The 18,468-nt window shown below is 48.2% G+C and overlaps 1 protein-coding gene across 5 annotated transcripts in view; it reads left to right on the top strand.

The window, feature by feature from the left end:
- LARP1 (La ribonucleoprotein 1, translational regulator) overlaps window positions 1–18,468 on the top strand; it is a 79,605-nt gene that overhangs the window by 17,656 nt on the left and 43,481 nt on the right. For 2 of the 5 annotated variants that reach the window (XM_069483893.1, XM_069483892.1), the window contains exon 1: window positions 6,804–7,635. The exons of 1 other annotated variant lie outside the window; for it this stretch is intronic. In XM_069483893.1, the coding sequence (XP_069339994.1) occupies window positions 7,200–7,635 (436 nt within the window). In that variant the 5' untranslated portion in view covers window positions 6,804–7,199. Of the gene's footprint in view, window positions 1–6,073; window positions 6,187–6,803; window positions 7,636–8,609; window positions 8,744–18,468 lie in introns of those variants that run through there. 2 more of the 5 variants (XM_069483896.1, XM_069483895.1) reach the window with 2 other exon arrangements.

The raw sequence follows: 18,468 nt of genomic DNA, 5'->3' as shown, positions 1-18,468 counted from the left end.
TATAGAGGAGGAAACGTTAGAAACTGCTGCCAATGGCCAGGCATGGTGGCTCACACCTGCAATCTTAGCACTCTGGGAGGCCGAGGCGGGAGGATATCTTGAGGTCAGGAGTTCGAGACCTGCCTGAGCAAGAGCAAGACCCCATCTCTACTAAAAATATAGAAAATTAGTTAGGCGCAGGTACTTTGCAGGCTGAGGCAGGAGGATCGCTTGAGTCCAGGAGTTTGAGGTTGCAGTGATATACATATACGTATATATCTCACTGATATATATATATTATCAGATGTATATAATATTGTATACACCAATATGTAGTCCATCATCAAATCATTTTGGGAGACATTAGGTTAAGCAATGTTAAATGAGTGTTTTGCTGTAGGACATCTCAGGGACTTTAACCTTCATGGTGAATCTCTAAGAAGGAGGTAATGATTGCAGTGTGCCCCAAACGCATGTGAGGTTGAAAAATCTCCTGAGTCTGGCGTTCCATAGAACCGCTTTGAGAAACACTGGCTCAGGTTTTTCACATTGCTTCCCTTTCTGCTGGGCAGAAAGGCAGTGGAATGTAGGAAGAGCTCTGCCTTCTAGTTCTGGCTCTGTGGCTACTTCCTAAGGGATCTAGAAAGGTCCCTTTTCTTCTCTGGACCCCAGTTGTCCTATTTCTAAAAAGTCTGGATGTTCTGGAAGTTTCTTACCATCCTAGAAATCTTGATAGCAGTTTCTTTCTTGCTTGCTTGCTTTCTCTCCCTCCCTTCCTTCCTTGACAGAGTGTTGCTCTGTTGCCCAGGCTAGAGTGCCGGGGAGTCAGCCTAGCTCACAGCAAACTCAAACTCCTGGGCTCAGGGGATCCTTCTGCCTCAGCCTCCCAAGTAGCTGGGACTACAGGCACCACGACGCCCAGCTAATTTTTTTTCCTATTTTTAGTAGAGATGGGGGTCTCACTGTTGCTTAGGCTGGTCTCGAACTCCTGAGATCCTCCTGCCTCAGCCTCCCAGAGTGCTAGGATTACAGGTGTGAACCACTGCACCAGGTCGATGTTGGTGTATATTTATTCACGTTGTGGGGAATACTCCTTGGGAAGTGCCACCCTCAGCAAAAAAATCCCCCATCCACAGCCTCTGGCTCATAGTTATGGCATATTAGGTTGGTGCAAAAGTAATTGCAGTTTTAGCATTGTTGAAATTTGCCATTTGGTGTTGGAATACATTCTTAAATAAATGTGGTATGTTATACATCATTTAAATGCGCATTTCTCACTTTATGTTTTTTTGCTAATGACTTATTACTTGCTGTTTATTTTATATTTATTTTAGATATGGAAAAGATGTTAGACAAAAAGCAAATTCAAGCAATTTTCTTATTCAGGTTCAAAATGGGTCTTAAAGCAGCAGAGACAACTCACAACATCAACAACACATTTGGCCCAGGAACTGCTAATGAACATACAGTGCAGTGGTGCTTCAAGAAGTTTTTCAAAGCAGAGGACAGCCTTGAAGATGAGGAGCACAGTGGCCAGCCATCAGAAGTTGACAATGACCAATTGAGAGCAATCATTGAAGCTGATCCTCTTACAACTACATGAGAAGTTGCCAAAGAACTCAACCTTGACCATCCTATGGTCATTTGGCATTTGAAGCAAATTGGAAAGGTGAAAAAGCTCGATACATGGGTGCCTCATGAGCTGACAGAAAATCAAAAAACTCATTGTTTTGAAGCGTCGTCTTCTTGTAGGCAACAACAACAAACCATTTCTCGGATTGTGATGCGAGACAAAAAGTGGATTTTATATGACAACCAGCGATGACCAGCTCAGTGGCTGGACTGAGAAGAAGCTCCAAAGCACCTCCTAAAGCCAAACTTGCACCAAAAAAAGGTCACGTTTGGTGTTCTGCTGCCGGTCTGATCCACTATAGCTTTCTGAATCCTGGCGAAACCATTACATCTGAGACGTATGCTCAGCAAATCGATGAGATGCACCAAAAACTGCAAGGCCTGCAGCTGGCAATGGTCAACAGAAAGGGCCCAATTCTTCTCCATGACAATGCCCCAATGCCCAACTGCACCCTGCATTACCAACGCTTCAAAAGTTAAACAAATTTGGCTATGAAGTTTTGCCTCATCCACCATATTCACCTGACCTCTCGCCAACCAGCTACCACTTCTTCAAGCATCTCGACAACTTTGTTCAGGGAAAACACTTCCACAACCAGCAGGATGCAGAAAATGTTTTCCAAGAGTTCCTCGAATCCCAAAGCACGGATCTTTATGCTACAGGAATAAAACTTATTTCTCGTTGGCAAAAATGTGTTGATTGTAATGGTTCCTATTTTGATTCATAAAAGTATGTGTGAGCCTAGTTATAATGATTTAAAATTCATGGTCCAAAACCGCAATTACTTTTGCACCAATCTAATAAATGTTAGCTGTTATCATTATTATTACCATTATTATCATTAAAGAAAGAGGTTCATACTTTGGCTAATGGAATTTTATCTTTCTCCAGGTGCCTTGCATGGTGCTGAGTCCTCAGAGATAATGACACAGATCAATCACTCAATCAACAAGCACTGACAATTTGTGTTGACTCTGGGCCTCCTGGGTCACATGGCTTCATCTGAGATAAAGGGCAGCTCATTTCTGTCCTCTCTTCTACCAAGGAAAAGGCCTCAGGGAAGCCTTGGCATAGAAGTTCATAAACATCCCTGAAGGTCACCAAATGCTGAAACAATCTTCCCTATCTCCTCCTTTTTAAGCTGAACAAATCCTATTCCCCAGTTTCAAGTCCTAACTCAAGTACAGCCACCTCCAGGAAGGCTTCCCTGACTACTTCTTCCTTCCGCTTCTCACCTAGGGTCCTCTGTACTTCTTTTGTCCCTTGAACTTATCTATACCATGTGTTTAGTAACTGGCATGGGATCAGTCTGTGCAGGGATCTAAATGAAGGAGATTGGCTGGAAGTAACATCAGAAGGGGTGGACCTGAGGCTCACTAGTGTGTGCTGGGCCCATCTAATCACGTTTAAATTCAATAATAAAAAAATACTGTGTGGGCCAAATAAAACACTCCTGGGGGCTGAAATTGGCCAGAGGACTGACAGCTTGCAACAGCTAGAATATTATCTGAAGGGGAAAGGGCATTGGATTTGGAAACTTTAGAAGTCCTGAAGCTTCCACCAACCAGAAGTATGAGTTCAGATAAAACATCTCATCTTTCTGAGCCTCAGGGTCCTCATCTGTAAAATGGGGTAACACTTATTCTGCCTTCTTTGTGGGATTTGAAGAATGCTTTCCTGACTCTTTGCTAACAACGACCACTACCTCTTTTATGATAATAATATACATTTACTCAATATTTATTATATGCTGTTCTAAGCACTGTGGGCATATTAACTCACTTACTCCTTATAATAACCCTCAGGGGTAGAGGGTTATTGTAACTGAGGCAGAGAGAGGCAAAGGAATTTTCAGAGCTGAAAGGTGACAGAGCTGGAATAATAGAACACTTTCACAAATACTGGCTCATTCAAACTTCTCAAAGGCGTAATGAATTTTATCAAGTAAGCATTTCCTTTTTCACTATTTTATAGACGGAGACACTGAAGTTCACAGAAGTGAAATGACTTGCCCAAAGTCACACAGTTAGGAAATGGACAAAGTTGGGCCTAAACCTTATTCTTTTATCTTTTTCTTTTTTTTTCGAGACAGGGTCTTGCCCTGTCCCCAGGCTACAGTGCAGTGGCATCATTATAGCTGACTGCAACCTCAAAGTCCTGGGCTCGAGCGATCCTCCTGCCTCAGCCTCCCAAGTAGCAGGGACTATGGGCATATGCCACCACATCCAGCTAATTTTTCTATTTTTTGTAGAAACAAAGTCTCCCTCTTGCTCGGGCTGGTCTGGAATTCCTCATCTCAAGCCATCCTCCTGCCTAGCCTTCCCAGAGTGCTAGAATTATAGGCTTCAGCCACGGTACCCAGCCAACCTTACTTTCTTTCTTTCTTTTTTTTGAGACAGAGTCTCACTCTGTTGCCCAGGCTAGAGTGAGTGCCATGGCGTCAGCCTAGCTCACAGCAACCTCAAACTCCTGAGCTCAAGGGATCCTCCTGCCTCAGCCTCCCGAGTAGCTGGGACTACAGGCATGCACCACCATGCCTGGCTAATTTTTTCTATATATATATTTTTAGCTGTCCATATAATTTCTTTCTATTTTTTTAGTAGAGATGGGGTCTCGCTCTTGCTCAGGCTGGTCTCAAACTCCTGAGGTCAAACGATCCGCCCACCTCGGCCTCCCAGAGTGCTAGGATTACAGGCGTAAGCCACCGCGCCCCGGCCAACCTTACTTTCTTTTCTCAACTTCAATTGCCTTCTTTTGTAATTGAAGACAATGACAGCTCTAGGGCCTAGTCTAGTGCCTGGCACATAGTAGGGGCTCAATAGACATTTGGGGAAAAAATTAATACTTATCCCATTGGGTTATTGTGAAGATTAAATGAGATAATGAATGTCAAGTATTAGCATATAATAGGTACTCCATGAAAGTAGCTAAACTTAACTATTTATTTAGTTATTTCTAGTATGGTAGGTCCCCGTTACCTGTGATTTCCCTTCAGAGGTTTCAATTACATGTTGTCAACTGCAGTATGAAAATATTACATACAATTAGGTATTTTGAGAGAGAGAACATTTATGTAACTTTTATTACAGTATATTGTTATAACTGTTTTATTATTATTAATCTTACTGTGTCTAATTTACAAATTAAACTTTATCATAGGCATGCATATATAGAAAAAAAATCACATATATAGGGTTTGGTACTATCTAGGGTTTCAGGCATCCACTGGGAGTCTTGGAATGTATTCCCCCCAGTTAAGGAGGAGACTCCTTTTTCTTTTATAGTCAGGGTCTCAATCTGTCACCCAGACTGGAGTGCAGTGGTGCAATCATAGCTCACTGCAGCCTCCAACTCCTGGGATCAAGTGAAGGGATCCTCCTGCCTCAGCCTCCTGAGTAGCTGGGACTATGGGTGTGTGCCACAACTCCCAGCTAATTTTTTTTATTTTTTGTAGAGATGAGGTCTTGCTACGTTGCTCAGGCTCGCTTTGAAATCCTGGGCTCAAGTGATCCTCCTGCCTTGGCCTCCCAAAGTGCTGGTATTACATTCGTGAGATACTGTGGATGGCCTAGAGTTGGAAGTAGACATCAAATTGCCTGGCTGTCCCCACCAATACTTCTACCCAGTACTCCTGGTTACCACAATCCTACAGTCCAGACTTACTGGCTGGGGCAGTTCCAAGAGTCTTTTCATTAAGTCCTCTCCTTGATCCAGCAGGTCATGTGCTCTAATTCTTGTTTTGGAGATGGCCAACATTCCAAGATGTTATGTCTTGAGCAGTCAGGATCACAGCCAGGCACAGGCTAGGACTTCTTCAAGTGAAGTGGGACCACCTGGTGCCTTAAGCACAAGGGATCTCGCTAGATGCGTAGATTTCTAGGTCCAATCCCAGACCAGGACTGATTTCTATGAGTTTGGAGTTGGCGTTCAACGAAGTCTTCCCTTATCACCCAAACTAAAGTAGCCCATCTAGTCTAACTTACTACAGCAGTAACTATTGTCTTAGATACTAGACAAGAATTTGTTTATCACTTGTTTATTGTCTCTTTCCTCACCTTAGAAGGCAAATTCCATGGGGACTTTGTTAGCCTGATTTATTGCCAAACCCGTTTCCTAGAACCCTGCAGGCCCCCCCACCGTACGAGGTCAGTAAATATTTATTGAATGAATGTACACTGAGTTTGAAACCGCTGGAAAACACCGCTCCTTCATTATACACTTGGGAAACTGAGGCCCAAGGAAGTGGCAGTGACTGCTGCAGAGTTGGCAAGGGCCAGGATACAATCTCAGATTTCACAAGTCCCAATGGAGCGTTGGTTCAGCTCCGCCCAAACCATTTCTTTAGAAAAAACGAAATTCACTTGAAAGAAAAGACATTTCCTGCCCATAAATACTAGGTTTGGGGGGTGGGGGAAGGCTTGGCGCGAGTGAGGATCATTGGTAATTCTGTTCCCCCTTTCTAGGCACCCGCTGCCCCTAGGGCTAAGGGCTAGCCTTCCAGGCCCCAGTCGCACCCATCTCCCGGCAGTGTCGAGGCCCGGCCCGCGGGGAGGAGCGGAGCACAACCCGTGGAGGTGAGGGCGGCTCGCCAAAGGTCACCCGGGCGGGGCCTGGAGGGTCCAGGCCCGCCGGGCACAGGGGAGCCGGCGGCGGCGTCGGCGCGTCCTCTGGGCGGATGAGGACCCCCCCTCCCCCCGCTTCAGTATCTTGGAAGTCAGGGGTGACATTAAGGGCTCCTTCCCCTGAATCTGGCACCCAACCTAAAGAGCGCGAGCAGGCCCGGCCGGCCGCGTGGCCCGTCCCCATGTGCTCCACCTGAGGCAGCTCTCACGCGCTGGCCCTTTAAGACACCTCCCCCTCTTCACCCCCCCCAGCTCTCCTGCCCCCCTGATCACCCCCCCATTCCGAATTGCATCAGGCACGTGCTCGCCCCCGTCCGGTCTGAGCACCCCCACCCCTAGTCCCGGAGGTGCTCAGAGGAATCGGAGGCGAGGGGCGGGGCGAGGGGCGGGGCCGCAAGGACGTGCGCGCGCGCTCCCGCCGCCTCCTGCCTGCCCGTCGCCAAGGGCCGGCCCGGCGGGCGCGCCCCCGCTGCGCAGTCCCCTCCCGTCGCCCGCCGCGTCGCGAGGCGCGCGCCCGCCCGCCGCCTGCCGCGGATCGCGTGGTCGGCTTGGCTCGCCGCGCCTATCCCCGTGCGTCCATATTGCTGCAGCCCCCGAGCCGGGAAGCCCGGGCCGCCCCGGGGGCGGGGGGGAGGGAGGGACCGGACGAGAAGCCTGCCGCGCTCGGGGTGGGGGCGCCTCGTGAGGAACGGGCGGGGGGGGACGCACGCCGAGGAGGCCTGGACCGCAGAGTGGGGGGCCTTCCTCCCCCCCCCCGCCCCGCCAGCGGGCCTCGCATCTACGGCGGCTGCATCTGACCGGGAGGGGGGCCGCGCCTAGCGGGAACCCCGATCCTTCTCCGCAGGGACTGGGGCCCGGCGCCCCTGAGGAAGGCGTCGCGGGCGCTCTGTGAGCCAAGTTCGAGGCGGGGGAGGCAGCCTCGGGCGCGCCCGGCTTCTCGGGGGGGGGGGGGCGCGGGCGCGCAGATGGCCACTCAGGTGGAGCCGCTGCTGCCGGGGGGCGCCTCGCTCTTGCAGGCCGAAGAGCACGGGGGGCTGGTGAGGAAGAAGCCGCCGCCGGCACCCGAGGCCAAGGGCGAGCCCGGGGCGAACGACGTCGGCGGGGGGGAGCCGGACGGCGGCGCCCGGAGACTCCGGCCGCCCTGCGCCAAGCCACACAAGGAGGGCACCGGGCAGCAGGAGCGCGAAAGCCCGTGGCTGCCGCAGCCGCCAGGCGCCGAGGGCCCGACCGTCAGCGACGGGGAGGAAGGCGGCGGCGAGCCGTGCGCCGGCGGAGGAGCTACCGGAGCGGCGGGCGCCGGGCGCCGAGACTTCGTAGAAGCCCCCCCGCCCAAGGTGAACCCGTGGACTAAGAACGCGCTGCCGCCGGTCCTGACCACCGTGAACGGACAGTCTCCTCCAGGTGTGTTTTTCTCCTTGCTCTCCTGGGTCCGGGGGCCTCTTCCGGGGACATGGGAGTCCCCTCCCCCAGCGGCCTCCAGGGCCCGGGGGTCCGTGGTGACTCGGGAATTTTTTTTATTGCCTCCTGGTTAATTTGGGTTGCCGTGCCCTACCCCCACCACACACTAGGGAACCGGCTCCTGCCCGAGGCCCCGGCCTCCGGGAGGCCACGGCCACCGCCTGGGCCGCAGCGGTTAGTGGGCAACGGCGTGGTCCGGGCCTACCTCGCCCGGAGTGGGTGGGCGCTGGTTTGGGTGAAAAGGATCTTCTGTCCTCCACTTTATGTTGGTGTAAGAGACGGTTTCTGGTTTGAGCCTCATTCAGGAAGCCCCCTCTTCCCATCCCGCCTGCGCTCCCCGTTTTGGTAGCGTCGCGAGCGTCCCCGTGTTGTAAATGTTTAATGAGCATATGTCATGGGCAACAAGCACAGCGTCCGGCGAGGAGTTCGTGCCGACCGCACGGATTCGGGGCTTGAAAGTTAACAAGTTTTGTTCCCGAGTAGATGATAATAGGCGGTAGAATCGCCATTTGGAGACGGGTTGAGGGGTCAGTTACGGGGGACAACGGGGAGAAGAGGAAACCCAGCGTGTCATTGAATTCGGTGGTTTCCCTCCACGATCCCGAGCACCTTCCGCGTTAAGAAGGAGCCCGATGGCGAATGGGCTGAGGAACCAGTTAGGGGGTTGGCGGAAAATGTGAGGCGGTGAGGGGCATGCGGCAACACGAGGGGCGTGTGGCGGTGGGGGAGGGAGTGGCCGGGCTGGGCAGGCGGGTGACAGTTGGGCGCCATGCGCCGCGCCGGCGGTCAGCGGGCTGCTCGCGGCCGCTTGGCCTCAGCGTTCGGTGCGGGTCGCCGCGCTCGGGGTGGAAAGCGGGTGCGGGCCCGCGGCGTGGCCGAACTGTGCGTGAGTGTGAGTGCGCGTCCCCCTTCCCGGCATTCCTCCGCAGCCGGGACAACGTGGTGCCTCCCCGCGCAGGGAGCGGCATGTGACCGCCGGCCGGCGCTCCCAGAGTCTCCCTCTCCCCTCTCCGTTTTTTGGTCCTTTTGGACCGGGCCCCTTGTGGGGGAGGTGAGGGTGCAGGAAATCCCAGCGGAGCCGAGTCAGCGTGGGGAGAGGGGCGGTGCAGAATATGGAGTCTGCTCTTGGCCTCCTTTTGCCGAGAATAGATTGTGGGCTTGGGTGGGGGGCGTGCCCTCTCTCCTCTCTTTGCTTGTGCATAGCACAGTGGGTCTGGATTCTTTGGTTTTGGGTCCTTTGGAAGCGGGTCAATATTAAAACTGGCTTATAGTTAGAACGATGGCCTCTGGCCGTTGCCCCAGTGCTTTTTCCAAACTCCTCCCCTTTTGCAGTCGCTGGTTGAGGCTGACTGGTTTAAACTATCAAAATGGGGAAAGTTGAAGGGGGAGCTTAATGCCTTCACACTCAATGAAGTGGAATCACTCCTAGTCCTAGGGAACCAGAATAGCTAATCCGGAAAACAGCATGAAGCAATTTTTATTTCTGTTTAGGGTGCTTCATTTGGAGGAGGGGACAGTTGGGGTTTACTAACAGTATCTTAGACCATGTTCTCTTCCTCCTGTCCTCCTCCTCTTCCCTCCTTCCCCTTCCAGAACCCTCTTATGCAAAGGGCAGTGCTGAAACTTCCATTTTCTTTTAATTCCCTCCTATCCACCCACAGAGTGAGGGAAAACAACTTTAAGACACTCTTTGGTCCTTCCCCCTTCTTTAAACTCAAAAGGGTATAATCATCCCCAGGAGAGAGCACTCCTCAGAAGTTTAAATGGGGCTACTCACCTTGGCTGCTGCTGGTTAGCTAATAGTGATCCTGCCTTGTGGGTTTTAAATCAGCCATGACATCAGGTGGTATTGGGTGCCTGAGCTGGCATTTTGTGTTAAGTCCAGGGGCCCTTGATAGTGTGCGTCACTGGGGTTATTGATCGTGGGAAGAAGACAGCTTGGCTGGCACCTTGCCTTTCCCTGTGAGTGGAGAAGCCGACTTGATTTAAGTGCCCAAAGCAAAATTCTGAGCGAGGTAGGTTTGCACTCTCCTTGTTTTTCTGGAATCTTAAGGGAAGAGAGTGTCTGCCCCTTGGCTTAGAAACTTTGGAATAGTCTTTGACAGACTGAGTTAATCCAGTAGCTTCTCTGTTTAAGCCTGTTAGGGCTTGGGTGCTTTTTGAGAGAGAATTCTGTGTGATTCGGTTGTCTGGTAAGGTTAGGTGGTGGCCCTTTTTGGATCTCTAAGGCCCTTTTCCAGCCCTGGTTTTATTTGCAGCTTGGACAAATTTAAATGTGACACCAGTGGAGTGGCTGTGTGGTCTTGGGAATTTTTGTGTTCTGTGATGCATATGTTTTTGGGAGTCTACAGAAATGAGTGCCTCATAAGTAAGCTAAAAGCTTTCCAAAGCTTGCTGCAAATGCCTATTTTTAGCCCTCCTTTTGGCTCAGATGCTGGTGTTTTAGTTCTTTAAGGGACACATGCAGTAACTAGTAATAAAATATGTTTTTGTGATATCTCTCCTTTCTTGTGGGGTTCTCTATTCTGGTTTAAGCTTCCAAGTCTTACATTTGTAGTTTTAAGTCTTGGGATTTGGTTTTTGGATCCCACTTACCCTCTAGGTTATTATAAAATGTTTAAAATTTTTTCCTTATCCCAGCCACGCCCCTCCTAAGGATAAGGTCCAGGATGTCTAAGTTAAAAGACGAGGTGATACATAGCAAAAGTTCTGGGGTCAAACTATGGATTCAAATGCCAGCTCTACCACTTGTCAGCTGTGCCTCCTTGAACAAGTTATTTAACCATTCTGTGCCTCACCTTCTTCATTTGTGTAATAGATACTGATATATGATTCACCTGCCTCATCGGGCTATTGTGAGAATTCACTGTGAGGATACTTGTTAAGAGTTTAGCCCAGTGCCTGGCATGTGGTAGCTCTTAGGATGTCTGAGAGACTGGGACTTTGTGGAACTTTCTCTGGGTCTCTGTTTTTCTCCACCTGTAATATGACAGATTTGGAGACCTTTTATTTCATTCATTCATTCATTCATTTTTTTCTGTCTCTGCTGCTTAAAGAAGAGACTTTCCTTTTCTTGTGTTGTGTCAGTACTCCATGAAATATATGGGATCTATCTCTTTAAAAATTGACTTTTGCTTATGTACAGACATAAAAGGTATGGTATGGATAATCTTAAAGGTTGGTGACTCTAAGAATTGGCTATTTTTGCTTTGAAAGCGGTGTGATGAATTTTTCTTAATACGTTTTAATTTTTAAATTTGCCTTTTGTAAAGATTCTATTTGGGAGAGTATACATGTGCTCTTGGGGTTATGTGGAAAAGCCAGCCTAACCGAACCAAAAGTTTGCTGTGGCTTGAGAATACAGACAGTCCCCAACTTACGATGTTTCAACCTGCAATCTTTTGACTTTATGATGATGCGATAGCGATATTCATTTATTAGAAACTATTTCAAGTTCCTATACAGCCATTGTGTTTTTCACTTTCAGTGCAATATTCAATAAATTACACAAGATATTCAACACTTTATTATAAAATAAGCTTTGTGTTAGATGATTTTGCCCAACTGTAGGCTAATATAAGTGTTGTGGATATGTTTAAAGTAGGGTATGCTGGCTGGGCACAGTGGCTCACACCTGTAATCCTAGCACTCTAGGGGGCCGAGGCAGGAGGATTGCTTGAGCTCAGGAGTTCAAGACCAGCCTGAGCAAGAGGGAGACCCTGTCTCTACTAAAAATAGAAAAAATTAGCCAGACGTGGTGGTGTGCGCCTGTAGTCCCAGCAACTCGGGAGGCTGAGGCTGGAGGATTGCTTGAGCCCAGGAGTTTGAGGTTGCTGTGAGCTAGCCTGATGCCACAGCACTCTGGCCCAGGCAACAGAGTGAGACTTTGGCTCAAAAAAAAAAAAAAAAAAAGGTAGGGTAAGCTAGGCTGTTATATTGGTACATCAGGTGTATTAAATACATTTTTGATGTAGGTAGATTTATGGGGATGTAAACCCATAGCAATCTGTATATTGGTATATCATCTGTATATCATCCCTACAATCCTCCATCCACCTCAATGGGTTTTTTTGTATATATACCTCTAACTTTGTTATAAGAAGACTGACTATTGCTAAAGTTGGGGACAGGGTCTGACTTAAGCGTTTATATTCTGAGCATCATTTTTTTTCTCTCTCTCTGAAAAGCAAGAAACTGATGACATAAGATAAAAGAGAGTTATAAGGTAGCAATAACCTGTGGTACCCCAGGGATCCTCTGCCACACTGAGCTGGTCCCAGATAAACCTTCACTCTCCTGTTTTTTTCTTCCTGAGTTTGGGGCCTTCTCTAGATTGCCTTGGTTGTACTAGCCGAGTGCCTGTGTGGATCTTGGGCATCACCATGACTCACAGTGTCAGAGCAACTTCAGACCCTGGCCCCTTCCTTTCCTCCCACAGAAAGTGGACAGGAGATGGAAGAACTCTGGCCCCGGAATCATACAGTCTGCACTTTGGAGCTCTAGCTCCAATCTTCGGTGAATTACTCAGCTTTTCTGAACCACCATTATCTCATCCTAAGTGAGAATCTGATGGTAGCTATTTCAAAGGGTTGTGAGAAATTATTAAGAAGATAATGTTCATATAAAGCTTTTAGCATAGTGCCGGGCACAGAGTAAGCACCTAATGAGTGCTGCCTATTTAATAATTATTATTTTTAAATTTTTATTGTAAATGATCACATTTATTAGGAGTGTTAACTCCATTTCTGATCCTGCTCATGACCAGGAGTATGGACACCAGCACATGCCATACTTTCTCTGTGCCTCTGTTTCTTCATCTGTAGAATTGAGGGAATTACATTAGATTTAAATGTCTTCAAAGTTTTGTTAGCATCGAAAACATTTTTTTCACCAATAAACCCCTTCCCCACAAAAGAAAGAAACTGAAGTAGAGCTTTATATGTGTGTATTTTAACATTTTTTTTTTTTTAATACATTTTTTTTTTTTTGAGACAGAGTCTCACTCTGTTGCCCGGGCTAGAGTGAGTGCCGTGGCGTCAGCCTAGCTCACAGCAACCTCAAACTCCTGAGCTCAAGGGATCCTCCTGTCTCAGCCTCCCGAGTAGCTGGGACTACAGGCATGCACCACCATGCCCGGCTAATTTTTTCTATATATATTTTTAGCTGTCCATATAATTTCTTTCTATTTTTAGTAGAGATGGGGTCTCGCTCTTGCTCAGGCTGGTCTCGAACTCCTGAGCTCAAACGATCCGCCCACCTCGGCCTCCCAGAGTGCTAGGATTACAGGCGTGAGCCACCGCGCCCGGCCATATGTGTGTATTTTTATATTTGGCGTTGTGATTAAGAACTCTAGTTTTGACTCAAAGCTCTGTGAGGGCAGGAGAGACTCTTCTGGCTTCAGGAACCTAAGTCAGTGGCTTAGGGGTGCATAATGGAACAACCAGACATCATGTGCCTTACAGTGTAATAACAGCAAGTACACAGCACTGTCTATGAAAATATCCCCCACCAAATAAAAAATTGAACCCAAATCTAAGAGAAGCAGAGACCTATCTATCATTTGATAGGGAAAATGGGGTTAGAGGAACAAACTAATTGACCGTGAGGTAGCACTTTCCAGTTTCTAAATGTGAGTAATTCTCTAAAACCAGTTCTTCTCCCCTCCCCTCCCTTCCCCTCTCTATAGGGTCTTGCTCCATTGCTTTGGCCAGAGTGCAATGGTGTCATCATAGCTTACTGCAACCTCAAACTCCTGGGCTCTAGGGATTGTCCTGCCTTAGTCTCCTAAGTAGCTGGGACTACAGGTGCATGCCATTATGCCTGGTTATTTTTTCTATTTTTTGTAGAGACGGGGTCTCACTCTTGCTGAGGCTGTTCTTGAACTCCTGGCCTGAAGCAGTCCTCCTCCCTCAGCCTCCCAAAGTGCTGGGATTACAGGTGTGAGCCACTGTGCCTGGCCCAAATTATTTTTTCAATAAATAAATAGCATTTTTAAGGCGGAGGAACTGTTACAGATGAAAAGAGTTGAGACATCAGTCAAATGCATTGTGGATCTTGATTTGAACAAACTGCCTATAGGAGACCTTTTGTTGACAACTGAGGAAATTTAACAGTTTTAGATTTTTCTAGAGAATTATTTTGTCAGAGACAATAATGGCATTATGATTGTTTTTAACTCTGTAACTGGTTATATGGTGCACCTCCAGCTATGAATTAGGTTAGCCTCAATAAATAAAGCTTAAGGCTCTTTTTTCTATAGTTCAAATCACTTTCTTCTCTTCTAAAGAAGGCACACAATTAGGACACCTTCTAAAGGGGAGAGGCGAGGCAGCCTTTTCCAGGAGCCTTCAGCTGGTCCCTTTCCTTCTGGGTGCAGGGAGTTTGATTTCACACTAATCAGGAAGTGAGTGCCTGCCAGGTAAGGGAAAGTGTTTTGGTGGTGGTTTCTGGATCTTTGGAGGGGAGTGTGGGGGTAGTCACAAGCCTTCTTGAACTCTGAACTTCCTGGAGTGGCATAGTTTCTCTGCTGAGCCACTCGCTGTCTGCAGTGGAACCTAAGCTAGAGTAAGCAATTTATAGCTGTTACTCAGCACCCATTTTTTTTCCTGGGAGGTGGGCAGGGAGAGGAGGAGGAGCAGGCCTGAAACCACAAAAACCTCTTTAAAATGGAGAGCTTGGCAGATGGGAGTGTCTCTGTTTGCAAAATCCAAGAGGAGCTCAAAGGGAGTAATTAGGGTGTGGGGGCCTCTGGGAAGGTTCACAAGTGCCTTGGTCCAAGCTTACAAACCTCCCTGGCTGGCCCAGAGTGATCTAAGGAGTGGCTAGGAGAGAGGGCGACCTTACCTTGACTGGTGTTCACGGAATGAAAGAAGTTTTGATACCTGGCAAATGAAAACATGGGAAATAGCACATCAGTGTAAAGGGGCAAGGTGATGGGATTTAAATTTGCCTAACCTCTGCTTTCCTTATTCACAGAATGGGGCTAATTCCGGTGCTCAGGTTGTTTTGAGGACTAAATTGATACTGGGTATGGGGTTGTTCATGAATTAAAATGTCTCACACAAATGTAAGTGGTTTATATTCCAGAAGATGCATTCCAAAGCCAGGTATATGGCATTTGAGGAGGTAATTGCCCATTCTGAGGGGTTAGCCATGCCATTTCCTGAACAGGTTGGGTAATCAGGAGTTAGCTGAATTTTCAAGAAGGGCTATTTGTGATGGTTACCAGGGCCAAACTGGCCAGTTTCCCGTGGCAGATAGCTCGGGGTGTCCCCTAGAAGGATTTCCCAGAATCGTATGGGACAGTCCTGATGTGGCACCTTTCTCGCTTTGGCTGAACCGTGGGACGGGACAAAGCCCTGGATGTGGAGAATAGGTGAGGAGTATGGGTCTTCACTGATGACTTTGGTAAAGCTCACCAGATAATCTGTCATATATGGTGAGGGACTTCTACATTTCAGTTTGAGGTACTGTTAGTAAACTCAGATGACGGACCTTGTGTACAGGGCACTTCTAGTGGCATCAGCCTAGCTCACTGCAGCCTCAAACTCTTGGGCTCGAGATCCTCTTGCCTCAGCCTCCGGAGTAGCTGGGACTACAGGCGCATGCCACCACACTCAGCTAATTTTTCTATTTTTAGTAGACACAGAGTCTTGCTCTGCTCTTGCTCAGGGCTCAGGCTGGTCTCAAACTCCTGAGCTCAAGAGATCCTGTCGCCGCGGCCTCCCAGACTGCTAGGATTATGGGCGCGAGCCACCACGCCGGCCCAAATCTAAACACTTCCACCACCCCCTCTGTTGCTGACCTGGACCACATATCATCATTTTTACCTAGATTGTTGCAGCGGCCTCTTAACTAGTCTGTCACTCCTGTTTAAAGCCTTCTGGTGGTTTCTCATACCAGTAAGACTGTACTTGATCTGGTCCTCCCCACGCCTCCACCCTGACCTCTGACCTCATCTTTCACCACTTGCCCCTTTCCTTACTCCCAGCAACATCAGTTCTCACTTTTCTTGTATCATGTATGGACTCTTTTGTTCTGTAATGCTTTTCCCCCAGATCACTGTGGTGGAGAGGCCTTCCCAGGCCACCCTATATAGACAAGCACACCTGACCTTGGATTGCTTATCCCCATCCCTCTTACCCTGCTTCATTTTTCTTCTTAGCTCTTCTCATCACCGGATTGGGACTTTGATATTTGAGTACTGCTGTGTACCCAGCAGGTATAGCAATGTCTGGCACATAGTAGTAGGCAGCTTGGTGACCGTTTAGTTAATGAATGAATGGATACATCTCATACTTTAATCAGCATTCATTCAGCACATTTTGAGTGCTTAACATGTGTCAGGCATAGGGGATCACTGCAGTGAATAATAGAAGTCTGTTGGCAAAAATTAAGTATGGGAGATGCTGTGTAAGGAAAGTATGGTATTCTTTGGGTGTGTAGCAGCGGCAACTAATTCAGTCTAGGTCAGAGAAGTTTTCCTAAAGTGGTGGCTACACCGAAATGGGAAGGATGAGTAGGAGTTACGTGAAAAAAGGCCCAGAAAGAAAACTCATTATTGGTTGAGGGAAATCCTTGGGATTCAGGAAACTGAGTTCCCTGTGGCTGTAGCGTAGATGACTGGAATGTAAGGTAAGCAGTCCTGCCTTGTAATGAGTGCTAAATTCTGATTTTAGCTGAAAGGCAGTAGAGAGTCATTGAAGATTTTAAGTGAGGGAGTGGCATAGTCAGTGAGATCTTTGCTTTTGGAAGATGACTGGCACATGGCAGAACCTCTTAGTAGATTGAGAATAGATGGCTTGGTGGGGCTTAATGGCCCAAGCCTGTAATCTCAGCCAATTGGGATTCTGAGGCAGGAGGATCTCCTGAAGCCAGGAGTTTGAGACCAGCCTGGGCAACATAGCTAGACCCTGTCTCTGAAAAGAAAAATTAAAATAAATTATCTGAGCTTGGCCTGTAGTCCCCGCTACTTGGAAGGCTGAGGTAAGGAGGATCCCTCTAGTCCAGGAGTTCAAGGCTACAGTGAGCTGTTATTGCACTGCTGCACTCCAACCTGGGTGACAGAGCAAGACCTTGTCTCCAAAAAGAATAGATGGTTTTGAGTTTCCTGTCTGATCATTTGGAGCAAGATTCCCAGATTACAAAATGGAGCAAATTTCAGAATCATTCCTGAAAAGTAGTTCTTGGGCAGTTATTAGCTGTCATCCTTCAGGGATAGAGAGTGGGGTTTATGGAGGATCTCTGACTCTTCAGAACACCACATTATCCAAAATACATCTCAACTGCTGGAAGAAGCAAAATTGCTGATGGACTGGTCTAGGCCGAACTCATGCTTGCCTGCTTGCTTCTGCTGCAGCTGGCTGGGTAGGAAAAAGAGGCGGCCCACGAAGTGGGGTGGAGGGGGGGGTGTTCCATCCTGGTGGCCATCACCTCCCTTCTCCTGAGTAGGTACCATGCCAGAGGACTTCCTAGGCCTGTATGCTAGGCTGCTCCCCACCAGCCACTCTCTGTAGCTTGGCTCCACAGACTTTAGATAGCTATGTGCACAGGGTTCCCTTGCCATCAAAGCCACCTCTCTTTGGCCGAATTCAGCTGTTTGTACACGTGTGCTAAAAACAGTGGGTTTGCATTTGCCCACAGACAGGCTGCTATAGCAAGTTCCTGAGAATGTTGGGCTTACTCAGCCCAATTCCTAGTTGTCAGCTCTGTCTCCATTTCTGTGCCCTCAGGGGCATGGTTTTCCCTTCCCTACTTTCTGAGATGAGAAGTATTTAGAACTGGAAGGGCCCTGGAGGTCATTGAATCTAAACCCCTGATTTACAGGTTAGGTAGGTACTTCAGACCCAGAAAGGAAATAGGAGTTGTTCAGGATCATGGTCAATTCAAAGCAAAGGTGAGACTTGAACCTGCTTCCACTGTAGTTCTGCTTTCACTCTGCCTCTGGAGGAAGAAGTAGAATGGGGTGGTGGTTGAGCGTGAACTTTGGACAGTCACAGTTTAAATTGGCCCAGCCACTTACCAACTGAGTGCCCTTGAACAGGTTGGTAACTTCTGGGCTTTGATAAATGGGGCTATATCTAGAGTGTCCACCTACTAGTTGAAGGTGAGCTAGGCTGGAGCCTGGCACATAGTAATACGTACTAATGGCAAGAGTGTTGATTGGGCCGGGCGCGGTGGCTCACGCCTGTAATCCTAGCACTCTGGGAGGCCGAGGTGGGCGGATCGTTTGAGCTCATGAGTTCGAGACCAGCCTGAGCAAGAGCGAGACCCCATCTCTACTAAAAATAGAAAGAAATTATATGGACAGCTAAAAAATATATATATATAGAAAAAATTAGCCGGGCATGGTGGTGTATGCCTGTAGTCCCAGCTACTCGGGAGGCTGAGACAGTAGGATCGCTTGAGCTCAGGAGTTTGAGGTTGCTGTGAGCTAGGCTGACGCCACGGCACTCACTCTAGCCTGGGCAACAGAGTGAGACTCTGTCTCAAAAAAAAAAAAAAAAAAAAAAAAAAAAAAGTGTTGATTGTCCTCTTTTGAGGCCTTGAATTTGACTTCTTCAATTTGCTGAACAGAAGTCAGGTGCTAAAGCCAGCCTTTCTCTCTTGTCTTGGGTCCTCTGCCCCTTGATCCCTGCTGTGTGGTCCTGACCATACACAGAAGGGCAGCCCCTGTCAAATCTTAGAGCCTGTGCTCTAGGCCAGCTCTGTGCAACTCCATAGTGGATAAGAATTTAAGGACTCACAGGGGACCATAATCCTGACAGTGAGAAACCC

The sequence above is a fragment of the Eulemur rufifrons genome, chromosome 10 (genome assembly GCF_041146395.1).
Source record: "Eulemur rufifrons isolate Redbay chromosome 10, OSU_ERuf_1, whole genome shotgun sequence".
Lineage (NCBI taxonomy): Eukaryota > Metazoa > Chordata > Mammalia > Primates > Lemuridae > Eulemur > Eulemur rufifrons.
The sequence above is the reverse complement of the archived record's forward strand: the minus strand, read 5'-3'. Positions and strand labels throughout refer to the sequence as shown.